The sequence below is a fragment of the Phalacrocorax carbo genome, chromosome 6 (assembly GCF_963921805.1).
Source record: "Phalacrocorax carbo chromosome 6, bPhaCar2.1, whole genome shotgun sequence".
Taxonomy (NCBI): Eukaryota; Metazoa; Chordata; class Aves; order Suliformes; family Phalacrocoracidae; genus Phalacrocorax; species Phalacrocorax carbo.
The window spans coordinates 35385962-35403841 of record NC_087518.1 but is presented as its reverse complement, the minus strand read 5'-3'; the positions used below and the strand labels follow the sequence as shown (position 1 = coordinate 35403841).

Here is a 17880-nt window from a genome sequence, read left to right as displayed (position 1 = left end):
ACAGTTAGAAAATACCGAGTGGAAGTGGCCAGCCTGAAACAGCTTTGCTAGAAACCTCCTTGCAGTTGGCAGAGGAAGACCTGGCCACATTCTGTGCTCAGGGTACACGCTGCTCTGCCTGGCCACCTCACAGCTGTAAACAGCTGCACACACAGGGGAAAAAGGCTAGAGAGCAGACCAGGTTTAAGGAGAACAGCTCAGATTGTTGTTCCAGCATCGCTCACTGACACTGGAGCTCCCCAGACTGCGGATTTCAGTGTCACCTGATCTGATTTCTCAAATTTCCTAAATACACTTCGTTCTCTTTTTAGGGCAAATGCACTCTTACAGAGATGGACAACAGTCTCTCCTCACTGGCACTCTTAGCCAGGAGATCCGTGTCTCCTAAAGAGGTGACACATGTTCTGTGACCACCCCCACACTCACCAGTCTCACAGGGACTGGCCCAGGATTAAGGAGGTGACCTATGCAGATCCCTCTGCTATTAACAGTGGTGGGGATTATCAACTGAATAGTCTACAGGGATATTTTTGATACTGGATGCACAGCTCCACTGACAGCCGCTTTAGGTCTGCCTGCAAGATGCAAGTCCAGCTCCTGCCGCAGCGTGCCTTTGTGCCAGAGTCTGGCCTAGAGGAGCAGCCACACTCTAACCGCTCTTTGCCGTCACTTTCCGGACGTTCAAGGGAAACACAGAATGACAGAGAGGGGAATGGAGCCTGCCCTAGTCTTTGTCCTAATCCAGGGCACTGATCCAGAGGAGTTCCTAGGTTAGGGAGGATTTTCCCACATCCCAGACCTATTAAAGCATTCCCTCATGCTGGACACATCCAAGGCCATTCCCCAGGAACACCCCCATTACATTGGCTCCAGGGCATGGGGCAGGATGCCATGTCAGCCCTTTGCCTGGAGGAAAATGCTAGAAGCTGAGCCTCACCCCAGAGCCCCATGGGATGCAAGCACTGCACTTACCACGCAGCATGTTCTGCTGATGTTTCGCTGTGCAAATCAACCTGCTGATTCCTTCAATACACTGGCTCTTTGACTCAACCTCCTTGTCTTTTGTTTTCTTGGGCAAAAACATCACTGGAAGAAAATCAAATGGTACACGGTGAATCTCTGCCACTCACAGGAGCTGCACCAAGTTTGAGTTTTTGCATTTAAACTTTCATGTCTGAAAATTCTAGCTCTAATTTTAACTCCTAAAATCATCCCTGTTTGGCAGGAGTTTGCCTGTGTCAGTGCTCAGCACTATCACTGATGCACATGGACATCTTAGCCCTAAATGTTTCTACATGAAGCATTCTCAGCTCATAACCCAGGCCCCAAAGGGCACCTTCAGGGTAACTCGGGCAGCACAGGTGCAGCCATCCCCAGCCTGCGCCCTGTGCTGGTCTGAGGGGATCTGCCAGGCGGCCGCACCACCTAGGGGGAGTCCCACATACTGCACACAGCTGCCGGGCAGCACTGCGCTCCAGCCTCCCACGTATCTGCAGGCAGGTTTACTGCACTAATAGTGGCCCAACATGAGTGGGGCCGCGCACACACACCTGGAGAGCAGGAGGGACTACAAACTACGGGCAATTGGTGGAGCGGGAAGGCATTAGGAGAGCTAAGAAGAGTCCAGTTCCCAAGAACTGTCCAAATGCATGAGCAAAGACGTACAAGCTGGTTCCACAAAAGCTGGTGGTATTGAACAGCATTGCTCCAGGCTGGGCCAGCCCCAGTGAAGAATATTTTTGGAGTGTCTCAGAATTGCTTCTCCTGTAGGCATGCCACTTAAAAAGGGCATGGTCAGGGGTGGGAGCACTGGTACCAGCAGTGCAACAGCTATGTGACCTGGCTGCAGAGTTATGCACCCATGTCCTGCAGCCATAGGTCTGGAAGACTCTGCTGGCCTTCTCTCAGAGCCCCCAAAACACCTGCTTCCACCAGGAATAACTCCCAGACCCATGGGCAGGAAGATGTTGTGAAGGACAGCTATTGGCAGTTGAATATAAATGCAGAACTGCCTTGCTGCTTCCTTGAAAACACTTCTCTGCAGAGCTGTTCTCAGTTTCTAATGTTTCACATTACCAAGGCCAGGAGCAAATACAGAATTACTGACAATTTTTGAAATGGCTTTTTTGTTTGTTTGTTTGGAGAAAATAAACTGAAAGCCATGAATTTAAGAGAAGAAGATTAAAAAAGAAAACAGTTAACATCAGGCTTTGCATTGAGAGCATTTTTCCTCTACCTCCTTTTGTCCCACAAAGCACTCTGTGCAAGAACATCTGAGCTCCTGAGAAGAGCTTACGTTGCTCCAACAGTGCTCTAAGTGACAACACCTCTTGCATGTACATTCACACCTAGCAATGGTTTGGCAGGTGCATTTGTCCAGCTGTGACAGTAGTATTTTAACATGAAGACACCGTATCAAATCCAGCAAAAGGTCTGCCGGGGCTGCTGTCATATGCTGCAACATGATGGGACACACACACACATCCTGCCTCCGTACCTCTGTCATGTGGCAGAGGACAGACCAGAGCATAGATCTGTACAGGTTGCAGGGTCTGCCCTGACTCCGGTGACTGGGGCACAAGGTGTCTCTTACCTAATCCAACACCCCAAAAATCAGTACCCGCAGGCTCACAGGAACACAGGGAAGCTGTCCAGAGCAGCATACCTCCTGGCTTTCTGCACAGCCACCCACAAATGTTCTTGCTCTGTCCCCACCTTTGTTCTTTTGGGCTATACCACCTCAGCTGTTCAGCTGTGTGAACACTCCCCGCCTTTTTACAGCACAAAGAGGAACCACCCTTTCAAACTTTATCACCTTATGCAGTCACTTCTCATCTACAGACGGACTACGATTTTGGGGATAAAAATATGACTAAGGTGCTGTACTGCAGGACTGACAAGCCAGGCAGCCCTGGAACGGCACAACAGGGAGAGCAGCATTGCATTCTTGGCCTTTGACAACAGTAAATGTGCCCACCCTACCTTTCTTGTTCTTCTCTTTTGTCACGACAGTCATGGACATCGTTGGAGTGGTGGCAATCTCACCACTGGCAGGTAACCTGCTGACCTGGAGGGACCGGAAAGTGCATTTCAGTGTGTTTTTGGTAGTGGAGGGGTCCTTCTTCTCTGGGTCTCTCTTTCTGTCCATGGGTGGAACTGCAATCCAGTAATCCACCTGCAGGCCCATCAACTCAGCACCGAGGCTCTGGCTGGAAAACAAGAGAAGAAGGTAATTTCTGTGCAGCAATCAGGAGAGTTCCCGCCATCTGTGCTTTGTCAGAGTGGCTGCTGTTCCTGACCAGATGGTCAAAGGACAAGTGCCTGGCTCTTTGGGAAATCAGGCAGCAACATTTCATAGTGAGACCTGATAATCACAAAAGCACAAGTCGTCACGTAGTGATGCAGTCTGGGTCACGTTACATGGTAGCATCGGCTTGGCAGCATGGAACTGCAATGAGCTGAGACAAGCCGACCTGCTGTGCAGCCACAGGGACGAGCAGTGGGAAAGGGAGCACCCAAGCAGTTTTCTAACGTGATGCTGAGTTCAGTGACCCAGCCAGCAAAGGCAACCCCTGAGGTGGCCAGTTAAGTGGGGAAGAGGGGCTGTAAGCACCTTGCTGCTGCCTCCTGAGCACTGATGAGTTAGTGACTCTGTCCAGGCACAGAACTGCCAAAATCATCTCTGAACTGGGGTGAACAAAGAGCTGGTGGGTCCCTGAACATTAGGCGCTGAGTTCCCAGCCTCCCTGACCACTTCAAACTTCCGCATCCTTGAGCTCTTCCTGCCAGCAGCTGCTTTCCTTCCTGTCCAGATGTTCCACAAGGTCACACAGAATCTCTGCTCTACCCAGGTCTCTGCAATGGAGTTGGCACTGGGCAATCCAGCCCTGCTGTGGGCTGGGGAATTCCTGTCCTAGAAAAATACTCTGTCAGGCCTGTTATGTTTGCTAAACAACAGTAGATTTCAGGACATGATCTGCTGTTGAAAATTCCTGCGCATCGCGTGGTAACAGACGTGCATCACCAAAACACACTGCCAGCCTTTCTTGAGCCAGAAAAGGGAAGATGAGCAACCAGGGAAATTCCACCCCTTGCCTGTCCCTGCCCCTGTCTCTTGCTAGCCAACCCTGTGTGGAGCAGGGATTTATTGTTCAGCAGACCTACAGCTGGAAACCTATACTTCTTCCTACACAATGACAAGAGTGTTGAATAATATGCAAGTACTAGACAAAAAACTAACTTAATTTACTTACCAGTCTGTGACCCCTGCTCGAGAAATGGCATTTGTTAGGGAAGATGAATCTGGATCTTGAGTGAAATATACATCCCTCTACACAGTCCAATAAGAAACTCTCAAGGTAAAATAAGGATGGCTCATCATTAAGGTCCCCTCAGCAAAACATTTCCCTTTTTTTGCCATTTATTCAGCTGAAAGCCAGACAGCAAAGCAGAGTTCATCTTTGATCACCAGGTTTTGGGTTCTCAGGGCAATTTCAGAAGTAAGATTCTTTAAGGATGATGTTTTGGAGATGCATCTTTGAATTTTAAGGCTCTTTTGCATCACATTTCTTATCTCAATTGTAAAGACAAAGCATCCTAATATTCGCTATGCCCAGGTAGGATTTTCCGTTCCATTCCCGGTTAAACATGTGACAATCTTTCAAGTCTGGATCACCCTCCCTCCCTGTGCTGTCACATACTGATCAGTGGAGATGGAACAATGTTGAATCTAAACTTCCTCATTTCTCAACAATTCTACCACACAGCATGAAACCAAAAAGTACCAAATTTGTAGAGCCAGGGTGCCAACTTCAGAAACATCACAGCTCACAACTTTAATAGCCTACACCCTTGGGGGTACAGGTTACCAAAGCACTTCCACCTTTGGAAAGCCCACTTGGAGCTCACACATGAGAAGTCAGCACTGCTCTCCTGAGCCTGAGCAGCCCCCATCTCTCTGCACTGCCAGCCAGTGGCTGCTGGGACCAGCCTGGGACAGACAGAACCATCCTGCCACCAAACCACAGGGGGCCAACAGGAGGGACCTGGGGAACTGGGCCTCCTGCACAGTCTAACGGACACTAACACCTTTCAGTTGCTGGGTACCTGCTAAACTGGGACTTCCACATTTCCATTTCCTCATGTTAAAATGGTACTCTCAAGCCAGTTTAAGAAGTCAGAGGTTAAAGGTCCCCACAGGACTCTCTGGGGTGGGCAGGAAAGGTCCACATTTTGTCTCCAACAGGGACAATAGGAGATGCTACTTAGGGAGAGGTGAGCCCAGTCTCTAACTGCAGAGCATTCTCTTGGTCTTCTCCAGTCTGACAATCACAGGATTAGGGATGTTAGAGGGGACATCCCTGAAACCTTTGTAGTATCCCTTAATGGATTTGCTGTCCATGAATTTGCCTAGCCCCTCTTTGATCTGCTGATCCTGCTGCCACAGAAGTAGCAGAGGCAGATGTGGATCCAATATGCCCTTCCTGCTGTGTGCAGAAGTCCCTTCCTTTCTCTCTTTTAACTGACCTCTTGCCAGGGTCACTGTGTGCCCTTAGGTCTTGTACCACAGGTTTGGTGAATGACAGTTCAATATTCAACAAACCCACCACCACTGTGATTTTGCAAAACTTGAGTGGCCTCCCTCTTTCTCCTCCTCCCCCAAACTGCAGAGTCCAAGTGCTTCTAGTCTCACCTCACAAGGCTGCTGTTCTCTCCCCTTGATCTTGCTAACTCCTTTGAACCTTTAACTTCACGATGTGCTTCTGGGTACCAGAACTACACACAAAGTGCTAGACAGCTACACTAACATTTTGTGCAGCAACAAAATGCAAGTCCTGGCCAGGGCAATTCTTTACTGGCAGTTTTCTAGGAGTTTCCTCCCTTCACACCTGAAAATTTCAGCTAAGCCAGAGCTTCATGTTGCTTACAGGTGCTGTCTCCTTGCTGTTCTGATACGCTTTCAGGCTCATGCATGAATGGGAACTGCAGCTCCACTATGCCACATTACAACTGTCAGCTCTCCCCTCACAGAGGAAAAGCCTTCTCCTTCCACAGAGTCACTCTGACCTTACACCGCTTGGTCCTTAAAAACATAAGAATCGTGAGAGATTAGGCCAGCACCCACATGCATTAGGATCAGTATTTTGTTTGGCTATGTATCTCCCCAAGAGAACCCAGCCTCAAAGGGAAAATACCAGCAGATGGAGTACACAAACCTTCCCAAAGAAGCTCCTCAGAATCAGGGTTTCTGCCAGACTATCAGAAACAAGGCCGCCCGTTTTAGTTCAAATGTGTCTGCCCTTCAGAAGTACAGCCTTCCCAACAGGTGCAAGATCCCCTCTACCCTCCCTAGCTTCTTGTTGGTCAGCAAGGACAGTCACTCCAGAGGCAAAAGAGGTGAAGGGGAAAGGTGACAGCTTCAAGTGTTTGCTAGGGAGGGAGGAAGCAGAGCTATGCGTTTTCCTTTAGCAGTTTTCCCCTCTCACGTGTATGTCAGGTAAGACAGCCAAGGGAGCTGTAAGTAGACAAAACATGCTTTACCTTGAGGACGAGAAGCTGCCTGTGACAGACGGTGAGGAAGGTGGTGTGGGGGAGGCTTCTTTCACAGCAGGAGACACAGAAGGTGGGGTAGAAGATAGGACACTGGAGCTTGAGGGAGCTGCATCATCAGAGTCACCTTGCAGAAAAGAAGTCAAACTCTTTGTCTGGGTTCGTCTCACAGCCCAGCACATGCATGCTGGGATAGCTCAGTCTCTTTACCCATTCTCTGGCTGCACAGGTTTTATTCAGACTCAATTCAGAGATCGGCTAGCCCATCAGATCTGACCGCCTCCATACAAACCACAGGACTTTCTATGTTTGGGTAAGAGGCAGGCATAGACATTGACACTCCTCTGGGCTCCCCACCTGGCATCTGCTTTCCTAGGGTTTGCTCCCAGCTGATTTTGAGCTTCCTGAACAACCAGAGAGCCCATCGATCTCTGCTGGGCAATCTCCGCCCACAACCACTGCAGGGCTTCACCACTCCAAGACTCTTGGAGAATTCAGTACCCCATGGCTGATCATAGGGATCTCCCCATTCCCTCTACTTCCACCATCCACAACGAAGGCATCATTCCCTTCATGCTGGCCCTTAGGATGGTGGGAGCACTGTGGAAGCAAGGAATGACCACAAGGTCAAGGATGCAGCGAGGGCTGCATCCACACACAAACCTACATGTATCCCAGGCCACAGGAATCTGGGTTTAATAGTGAAGCAATATATGACACAATCCCAACAGATGGGGGAAAAATATTCCTGACAAGTAGTGTGCAAGAAGGAGGAGAAAACAAGTTCACATTGATAAAATAGCACTACCCCACGTCCATGTGTCTAAGCAGGCAGTGTTGCATAAATCAGCTTTGCGTTCCCCCATTACAAAAACTGGATCTAAATTTGTTGTCAGACTGGCAAACTGGTTGCCTATCCTAGAGTTCCCAGTGTTAGGCACATGTTTGAGATAGATTTTATTAGGCAATTGAACCCAGAGTAGGGAGACAGGCCTGAACTTCTGATGAACTGCCTCCCTGGTTTGGAGCAGGAACCTCATATAACCACAGCGGTGAATCCACCCCACTGAGAACACACATAAGAAAAATGCATGTTTGCACATATATGAGTGGAGCTTCCCTGGATGAGGGTGTGGGAATTTCAGCTGGCCTGAAGCTCCTTGTAAAGGAACATGAAAAAGGGCCTTTTTTAAGAGAGAGGCCTCTCCTTCTGCCGGAAGTCAAGGCAGCAGAATTGGGAGCTACTAAAATCCAATTCCACCTTACAAAACCCCAAGACATCAGCAATGGACAAGTTTGTCCAGCCTGTGAAGTCAGGCTCCCACTACGTGTATGACACACAAAGCACACACAAGATGCTTGTTACCTGATGTTGCAGAAGATTGTTCCACTATTCCAACCTTTACCACCTAGAGGGGGCAAAACAGAAGAGCTCTATGAAAGAGGAGTCCCCTGAACTTGGGAAACCCCCAAACTAAGCTCATCTCTACAGCCCCCTTAGCACTGCCCTTGCAGTCAGAGTAATGTTAAAGTATGTTAAAAAGTAGAGTCTTCTAAGATCCAGGCAGGTCCCAGCAGTGTCCAGCCAAGCACTACCAGCTCATGACCCTTCCCTGACCTACACAAATACAGCACAGACCTACGGAGCTGTTACAGGCCTGCACAGCTCTGAACAGCCCATTGTCAGCCCCAACCTATGGTAACTACAGTGCCTGTCTGTGACACCTGTGGGAATACAGCAGGGAGGAGAAAGGAACATAAATATCCTTCTAGCATTGCTTTGATACACCTGCTAATTACAAACATATTGCTTCTACCGCACAAGTGCAGCTACTTCTAGGGTGCAGCACAGTTGGGGTTTGTTAGGAAACCGCAAAAGCAACAGTTTCTGATCAGAGTTCTCTAGTGTCCAAACAAGCGAAGTGGCCAGCAAAGAAGATAAAGCTCCTAACAAAGCCTCTGGGCACAGACGTAGATAAACCACCACATGGACAGGTCAGAATGATCCCAGTCACACTGTAATAAGGATACAAATGTGTTCTGCTAGGGCTAACCACGAGCTAGTACATTTAGGTTAATGATAAATGCCACTGGCAATAATTTGTGGAACAGAGAATGCTACAAACACAAGCTCCCAAGAACACACTACGCCTACAAAGATAAAATGACCCTTGGTGATATAAAGCAGGGACCTTCTGTAGAAGTAATCTGCTGAGGTGGGCAGGGATCAGCACTCTCAAAACTGCCGAGGAAAAGCCCTTCTTAAGGTCCTTAAGAAACTTGTATCCAGGGCTAATGTGGACCCTATATAAATGCTGACAAATGGGAAAGAACTGCAAAGGGATCTCAAGTCAATAAACTGTGCTTTAGAATGAGAAATGATGTCACTCAATCTATTTAGGTTGAAAACAGAAGACTTAAGTTCAGACATGACCATGTCTAGACCACATCTCTATGGAGCAAATTTCTGTGCTACGGGATTAAGAAAAAGGACCTAATCGTTAGAAGCAAAAAACTTTGCACAATTCCAAGTCTGGGCTGTATGTTCAACACTAGATCTTGGAGAGCTGTCAGGCTCTCTGGTGGATTCTCTGTTAGCTCCAGTCTTGGAGAAGCCATCAGGAGCTCAGCAGTGTATGCAGAGGCAACCTGAGGGGACACTGGCTTAGGAGGAGGAGGCTGCAGCTCAGTTTGGCCAGTCCCCATCCAAAGAGCAACAGATCAGCCTCTGGAGTCCAGCAGCCATTTGTGCTGTATGTGTTAAACATCAAGAGGATGTTTCACAGACTGTAACTGTCTGTGAGCAAGAGGAGGTGAGGCAGAAGAGTTAGAGGAAGAACAAGCGACACAGAAAACTGCCTATAGCCACCTTGATCTGCAAGCCAGATGGGAAATCTTTTCTGGCCTTTTCCGTCTTGCTGGCTGACTGAAGATGCTCGAGTGCAGACAAATGGAGGGAAGACAAAGTTAAACACTTTCCCTTCCCTCAGGGAGGTGCTTGAGACTGCAGTCCTAACACTGCCTCCATCCAGGAATGCTGCAGCAGCCAGCTTCCCTTCAGGAAGCCGGTGCAGTCTATTAATTCTCCTGGCAACTGGTTGTCTGCACAACGCAGGTGCACAACCATGCAGCCTCACCACCCAACCGGCTCTGTGAGGCTCCGCTCCCACCACTTCAGAGCCTGGCTGAGCAGCTCAGCACTGCTCTGATTGCTTCTGGGTTAAAGACTGCACAGCCCAGCTGTAGGACATCAGTTTTTGCACCCTAAAAGCCAAGAGTCCAGCCAACATTAGGAGTCGCAAACCCAAATATTGCTGGCTCCCTCTCTTCTTTGGCCAACAGCTCCAAGCAGGCTGCAGATGAGGGAAAGAGCTTCGGTGTTCGTGTTTAGCCTCAGACTTTGTGAGACACCTGCAACTGGCCTTTCAGAGTATCTTCAGATGTGTCTCATAGGGAATTACTGTGTCAGGAATACTTCAGAAGCAAGAATAAGCATTGATCTGACCATCAGCCAACATAGGAAGTCAGTCTGTGCTTTCAAGGCAAGTGTCTTTGGGGGTTGGCAGTGTTTATGCACATAGACCTGTTCACTCTTCCCACTTTCAGTCAAATTCAGACTGGAAACACATTGCTAATGTCAGGACAACGATTGTTTTAGAGCAACTGGACAAGCACTCTAAGCCCCATTTGCTTGCACATAGCACTGAAGTAAATCAGCCCCAAAGAAAAGCTTTGCAGAGCCTAGCAGCTATAGTGAGACAAGTCCAGGAGCTTCCAAGCCCTTCTGGGCTTTTCATGTTATTGGGAAAGGAAACAGCTGTTTCATAACAACAGTTCTTCACCAGCAATCGCAGTTCATGGGAGGGACAAGATCAGAGCAAAGCTCATCAACAGGGAATAAATTGGGAAGATGTGTCTCTCTGCTTTTGCAGAAGACATCTTTCCTTCAACGAACAAAAGTAGATTGTCATCTCATGAAACTGCAGAGAGAGACTCTCACTCCAAAGAGACACCAGAGTGAAAGCGGGGTCAGCCTGAGGGCAAGAGAGACTAAGCTCTTTAAATGCCTTGGGATTTCAGATTAGCTCCAAAGCACTAACAGGGATAGAAACGGGAATGCACACAAGTGAGCTTAGCACAGAGAAGGCAGAACAAGACAGCCAGCACGTAAGAAAAAGAAGCTACAGAAGAGTAGTAAAAACAGTGAAGAGGCATCCAGTAGCTGAAGAGCAGTCGGGGGATATCCTTTTGGCTGCAGGTCAATGACTTTATACCTAAAACGTAATGAATTGAAGAGCATGATGAAATAAGAGGAGGGAAGCTAGAAAAGGCAAAGCACACAGTACATGAAATACACCGACAGAAGCACAAACACACCCCTGCCTAGATACCCTGCACTTGGCCACCTGAGCTGGGAACATTTAAAGATAAAGACAGGAGGAAAAGCCAGGGACTACTATCCCAAATACATATTCACATAATCAAATGCATTAAATAGCTACTGCCACAGACTTAGTAGTATAAATTATCTCCCTGGTGGGATGTACTCTCCACTTTCCAGGAATGGATGGGATATTAAGAGGACTGGAGACTGTTCATGACAAGCACACAGAGGACTGACACTGGAATAGCAAATTTGGCCAAATCAATCACCCAGGGCAATGCTGGGCACACCAACCCCGAGATCAGGTTTCCAGGGACACACCACCTTCCTCTGCACATGGCCCAGCAGCAATTCTCCACCAACTAGGTGCTTTGGTCTGCAGCAAAGGCAGCCATGGGTCAGAGCACTTCAGCATCACACTTTCCTTTCTGTATCGAATGAGCAAGGCAAGAGCAAGGCTATGGTGCCTGCTTCAGTGTTGGCAGGCATGCAGCGCAAAGCTGCCCAGAGCCAGCTGCCTGGAAACTAAAATACACCCTGTAGTTTACTGAGGGATCTTAGAGGTTTGCTTACGTACCAGGCAGTTGCAATCAACCATCAGATGCTCATGTTGATGTTCTGCCTTACAGAACCCAGTGCTCCTACTCTACCCCAGAAAACAGGTAAGTTTGGATTAACACCTGTAGACACATTCTAACTGGCTTGAGGCAGCATAACTAAGATAGCACTCACCCCAACAAAGGGAATGAACTTCTGCGAAGACTCTTCATCAGGGCTAAAGGCAAAGAGAAAAGACTTGTTAACAGCTTGCTTCCATACCGAACACAATACTCACTTTATATGTTGCATTCAAGCATGCAGCAGGGACGGACAGTATGCAAGCGCCAGTCCAATGTCTCCTCTCAAGGCCCCCTGCCAGCACACTAAGAATCTGCATGGGTGGGGAAGAGCACGCAGCTTACGGCATATCTCTCAGGGGAAAGGTCTCTTCTTCCCTCCCTCACGCTTGACAGAGAAACATGCTTTAATGGCATGGCAGTCATTACAGACACACGACCTCCTACTGCAAGGAAATGGATCTGTGCCACAACAACACGGAGAACTGTGCATTACTTACTAGTCCCTGAAGCGCTCTGCACACATGGCCTTCACGCGTCCCACCTTTGGAGTCATGTGCCATACCTTGCATATCGCAGCACCGCTAAAGCAGTTAGCCTGCCACGGGGTTACAAGCCGTGACACGTGGTTATTTGTATAGCACTAGCAAGTACGTACACACACACTCACGCACACAGATACGTGTTGCCTGCCACTGGGAGCTTGCAGTCCCTTAGACAGGCACACTAGAGAGGTCGGGCACCAGAGCACACCGGGTAGATCAGGACACCAACTTGAGAACAGCAACAGCTAAATCAAACCGAACAAAACGCACACCACGTCCCAGAAACAGCCGAAGACACTTTACACATTTTGAAAGCAGGAAGGCATCAGCCCCTCCTGCTCTGGCCCTGGCAAGGATTCAGAAGCCAGAGGGTGGAGAAGGGCCAGCAACAAAGGCCACAGCCAAACCCAGCAGGAATTAGGGAGAGACTCAACAAAGGCAAGAGGGGGAAGACCCGAGCAAGGAGGAAGGCAGGCTGGGAGGGCCTGCAGAGCCACTGCTCCCTTCAAGGGCAACAGATAAAGATAGACCCACAGGGTGAGGAGAGGACTGCAGGAGCACATCATGTGTTCGGAGGAATTACAGTTCAGTAGTGGAAGTGACTGCACAGGCAAGACACACAATGTTTCTCAGTGGCCAAGCACAGGGAACAGGTAGGATGCAGACAAACACCAAGATTTTCTCATCCCTCAGTGCTCAGAGCACTGCAACGTTCAGAGAAAAGCCATCCAGCATCTCCTTCATCCAGAATATTGCTGGGTGCTGCACAAATACTTCAGGAAAGCAGGTATTTCTGTGCTGCTTCCAGCACAGATTGGAAATGCACCAAATGCACAAAGGCTGCCAACCACTGTGTGATTAGCACAGGCTGGACAGTTTCGTCTAAGCCCTATGGAAAGAATGGCATAGAACTGCAGTGAACGTGGCCCAGCCAGAGCTCCCTCTTGGGCCAAAGCAGAGTGTGCTTTTGCAAGTAGCCTCTCGCTTTCCCTCAGCTCTGCTTACTCATCTCTAAGGCAAAACTAGGGGCTTCGCTCCCTTCGTACCTCACAACCCCATGCACTGCACCTTCATTCTTTCCCCAAACCACATGACAAAATGACGGAGTCCTTAATTCTGTGTTGGAAGCCAGAAAGGTCACATCTTTCCAAACACAGCTTTGGGCCCCTCAGCAAATAAATCTCCTAGGAGCATGACATTTCCAGCTCCAGTTTTGCAAAGGGAAACGAGAAACCCACAGACCATTGGGAGAAGCACAGAACAGAGACTCAGCTTTCTTCCCATTTCTTCAGCACCATGGGCTGAGAAGCAGGCAGAAGCGAGTCCCGCTAACCAGGTGAAGCACAATAGTTACCTAGTCATCTCTCAGCTACAGGATGGCTTTGCTCCAAGCTCTCAGAAAACAAACCGTGCTCAATTCCAGCAGAAAACTCATTCTTGTTCCTGCTGGGATCTCAGACTCCCACTGAGAGCAGCTCAAGAGCAATTCTGAAATAAATCATTTGCTTCAGTCACCATTTATCATGACTCACAATGATGCACATACTGTTCTTGAATCAATCCAGCTGCATTTCAGCCTGGCTAGTTTAGTCCTTTCACATGTCCTCTTGGGAACTCTGATCCTGCACATGTGCCTCTGAAAATGCAGCTTAACAAAACAGATGCTCTTCGTGTAGAAGAAAGGAAAGATGAGATGGCCATGCTTGTTCTCCACTTCCTCTTTCATGCTCTCTCCTGATTCTTGTCCTTCAGGATCCCAAAATTTTAATCCAGAATCCTTTCACCTTGGTAGCGGTCTCTTCTATTCCTCCTACCACAGCCCTGCAACTAAAATATCCTGTCCCTGGAAAGGCAACTCCTCCTTATTACCTAGGCTGTGCAGGTTCCCAGGCTGCAGAGGTTTTACCCCCATAGCTATGCCCAAGGTATTGGTTTTACCTATAGGGCTTCTGAAGGCCCTAGTGTCTCAGCTATAATTTAAAGCCAGACCTGACCCTGGTTTGTGACTAACAGTGTTATTGATACTTCACCTCTAACTCGGGGGGGGACACACATGACACACCCAAATTCTGGAGGAAAACAAAAAACAGACCTATGTAGAGAGGCTAAAAATAAAATCTTTATCTGGAATGGGAAGTTGTCTAATTACTATTTTTGCTTGGGCAAAATCCTGCAATCAGTCCTTCAAAGGTAAACTGTCCAAAATTGGACTTGCAGGCTCCCTCCCTACCCCAAGAAATTAATTCAGTTTGAACAGAGACATACAGCCAGATTTGTGTGTTTCAGGATTCTTAGGAAGGAGAAGCCACATCATCAGAAGTCACCCACCTGACAAAGGGAAGGAATAATCTCTCTCACTTCTGGGGCAAAATACTTAGCCTTTTAGTAAGATTTCATTTAAAACTTAAGCAACCCAAAATGTATTCAAATGAAGTCAAACACCTCTGATTTCCTAGCAGGAGGGTCTCAGGTACTACCTTTATTCCAGGCAAGTCCTGCAAGGGGGCAATAGGAAAGAGGGGACTTTTATCACCAAAGGACTAGCAGGCCTCTAAGCCATTTCAGGCCAGGCACTCCCAGCAGCTCTAAGGTTCATCTTTGGTATGAAGCGTCTGTCCTCTCCACTGGACAACTGTAGCTGTCTGCTGGCCAACACTGTCCCTGTTCCACCAAGTCTCCAGTGGTCAAACACAAAAAAGGGACGAAGCAGCTCCAGGTCCCCATGACACATCAGATGAGTTGCCTCTCTGCTTCCCCATGAAACTCCCATTCAGCACCCTTCATGTTGCTACTGCAGGCTGAACATACTCAACAGGACATCCAGCATTTCTTGAGCCTTGACTCTCTGCTGCACTGCTCTGCCTAGCAAGGGGCACAAGTAAACTCCTGTTACATTTCCACCAGTTGCCAGGATGAATGAACCAGGAGGTTCATTCAGTAACCAGCCAGATAACATGGGCATTGTTGAGCCAGAGGAGGGACCGGGTCCATCTTCACCAGCTGTGTTCACGTCCAGCAACCACTGCAGGGTGTGTTTTAGAAGCAGCACTCAGAAATTACCTAGACTTTGCCTAGCTACTGCCCTGCAGAGCCTCAGAGACACGCACCAGGCAGAACATAGTGTTACCTACTGCCCAGGAACCCTCCACCCAAGGCACTTGTGCTCCAGGGAGCAAGAGCTGAGGAAATGCTCTACAACACACAAGAGTGAAGAGTTTTTGGTACATGTGTAACTAGGTGCGAAATGACCCAGCCCTCACCCTGACAAGCAAGCAATGCTTTTGTTTCCAACAGCCAAGCTGCTCCCCAGATTCGTGCAAGGGCTATCCAGAAGCCACATGGCATGAGCTGTGCTGAACACTGAATTACAGTGGGTGACACCAGCCCAGGTTCACAGAACTGATCAGCATCCAGCTACACTGGGAACAACTGTGTGTCGAGTCTCAGATCTCAAATATCACAGGGTTTTATTCAAGAAAGCAATGCAGAAGGATATCAATGTTGATGACACATCCCTCCTAGCGAGAGGCCCACCTCTGCCACCCTGGTCTCAGCTCCCCAGATGTTCCCTAGACTGCAGTGTTTCTCGACAATTCAGTAACCAGTAATTCTCCCAGTGCTCACAGTCACGTCACCCAGTGTAACACAGAGGACTTGAAACGGCAATTCATTTCCTTCCTGAACCCCTTCCTCATTGCCAGCCCCCCTGATTTCAGGTAAGATCAGCAGATGCTCCAAAGGAACGGGACAAAGCTTTTGCGCCATTGCAGTCCATCACAGGCAGTTCATGCGCCAACCTTTTGCCATGACAAACAGAACAAGGGGACAGGAAGGAGAGCGGAGGTAAGTCAAAATAGGGGTAGCTGGAAATAAAGTTATAAAGCAGCTCATGACATACAGCTACATCCTAAAGACTAGATTGGCTTTCCTTGGACTACTCAGGCTTGTTTAACAGAGCAAATGCTAGGATACTGGGAGATTTGTCTTGCAATGAATTTTTAGGTAGCACTGCTGTTTCTACACAGACCACTCCTTGAAAGCTGGCTTTGGAGAAGCCATTCACCTCTGGCCTTGAGGGACAGAGAGTTGCAGTAACTTTGTGAACTGAGGACAAAATAAGCAATGTCCAATAATTATATGATTTGAAGCAGGTGACCTTGCAGAGCAAGGGGGTCTCGGAGGCAGCTCAGAGAGCATAGCTCCACTTCTAGCATACATATGTCTCCTCTTAAGCTCAGAGAAGTCCCATGTTTGGGATAGCTGGCCAGTAAAAGACTAGTCCTCAATTTTTTGATGACAGGGAGAAGATTTGTTGGTATGCACTCAGACACTGCACAGCTGAACCCCACCCCGAGCCACTGGGTGCCACCTATAGCACTCCAGTTCCAACAGATGGGAAGTGAAAAGCCTTTGTTCAGCCCTGATCCTTTCAGAGCTAACACTGTATCCTCTGATGGCTAGGAAGAAGGGAAGAAAAAACCCTACCTTCTCCATGTTTTACTGCTCAAAGCTACTCTTCTCAATAACCCCCCCTTCATTCCCATTCAACCTACATCCTGGCAACCCATATGTGTGTCCCAAAGGCAGAGCAGTCATTTCCAACAATGTGTTCTGCCAGCAGATGCCATAGTTTCAAAGCAGCAAGCGTAATTTAACCTAAAGCACAAACTGTGCATCCCAGACCTGCACGAACTGTTAAACAAGGCACAAAAGACCAGTTCATGGGGGAAAAGAGATAGGATATGAGAGGGGGAACCTAAAAGGAACTGATACCTTATGGTAAAATCAAAATGAAAGCTCTTTTTCCTTTTCAGAAAGCAACCAAAGAAAGAGATAAATATGTTATTATACTTACAAAGTGATGCATTCATTCAGATAGTGCTAATTGAAAGACAATTTCTGCGTGGATTTTCACAATACCTTCCCTAAGTTGCTGCCAATAACAGAGAGCTGCATTTCTAAAGAAAGCCACAGGGGGAGATAACTGCCCATCACTCCATGGGAGAGCTTGTTCCTCTAACTCACCCTCCAGTTTGCTCATGGGGTACTTAGCTGAAAGGACAAGTTATTTTAACAGAGATGCTAAGAGACTGCAGGCTATGCCACGAGTCTGACTAAAAGTCTCAGCAATCTCTCTTCCAAGTAACTTTCTGCAGGGTTTGAGCCTGATTTAAATCTATAAACAGCTTCAGGCATGGCAACACCAAGTCCAAAGGGTCTAAAATCCAAATAGATCAGACCAGCTCAGTAAAGCAGTCATGCACACTGCTGGAAGGGCTAAGCGCGTGTGTGGCTGCAGTATGTTTCAGATGTTTTTCAGCAAAGTACCACATTAGCCTTTCTGGGCACATTAGACACTCAAAATGATTGAATGTGTGTTAATGGCAAAAATGAACCTGTAACAGAATGGAGAAGGCAGTGGAGAGCAGTAGAGAACCCAGCAACCGAAGGGTGCAGAGAAAGAACAAGGCAGCCATCAGAAGGGGTTCACACTGCAGTAGGGGTGTCTGAACTCCTTATTGGAAACTAAAGTAAGTCTTCACACCAAAAACAAAATAAAAGATAGAAGCTAAGAGCTTCGAGTACCCTGTGGCTATCCAAACTTCACCTTTATCAGGTTAACATTACAGAAGTTCACAAACACATGAAGAGTGCGCACTCTTTTTAATGGACTAGTCAGTCTAGAAATATTTTCCCAAGGAGGGCATAAAGAATGGGCTAAATTTTACTAATCATTTTTGCAAATTAATGTAGAGCAGGCACAGGAATGGAAAAGTAATATACA

At 48.0% G+C, this 17880-nt stretch overlaps 1 protein-coding gene across 10 annotated transcripts in view; it reads right to left on the bottom strand.

Moving 5' to 3' along the window:
* PACS2 (phosphofurin acidic cluster sorting protein 2) overlaps window positions 1–17880 on the bottom strand; it is an 89182-nt gene that overhangs the window by 5551 nt on the left and 65751 nt on the right. For all 10 annotated transcript variants that reach the window (XM_064454686.1, XM_064454692.1, XM_064454694.1 and 7 more), the window contains 5 exons: window positions 11666–11708; window positions 7916–7958; window positions 6541–6676; window positions 2983–3209; window positions 973–1086 (listed from right to left, as the gene is read on the bottom strand). In XM_064454686.1, coding sequence (XP_064310756.1) covers window positions 973–1086; window positions 2983–3209; window positions 6541–6676; window positions 7916–7958; window positions 11666–11708 — 563 coding nt within the window. The remainder of the gene's footprint in view (window positions 1–972; window positions 1087–2982; window positions 3210–6540; window positions 6677–7915; window positions 7959–11665; window positions 11709–17880) is intronic.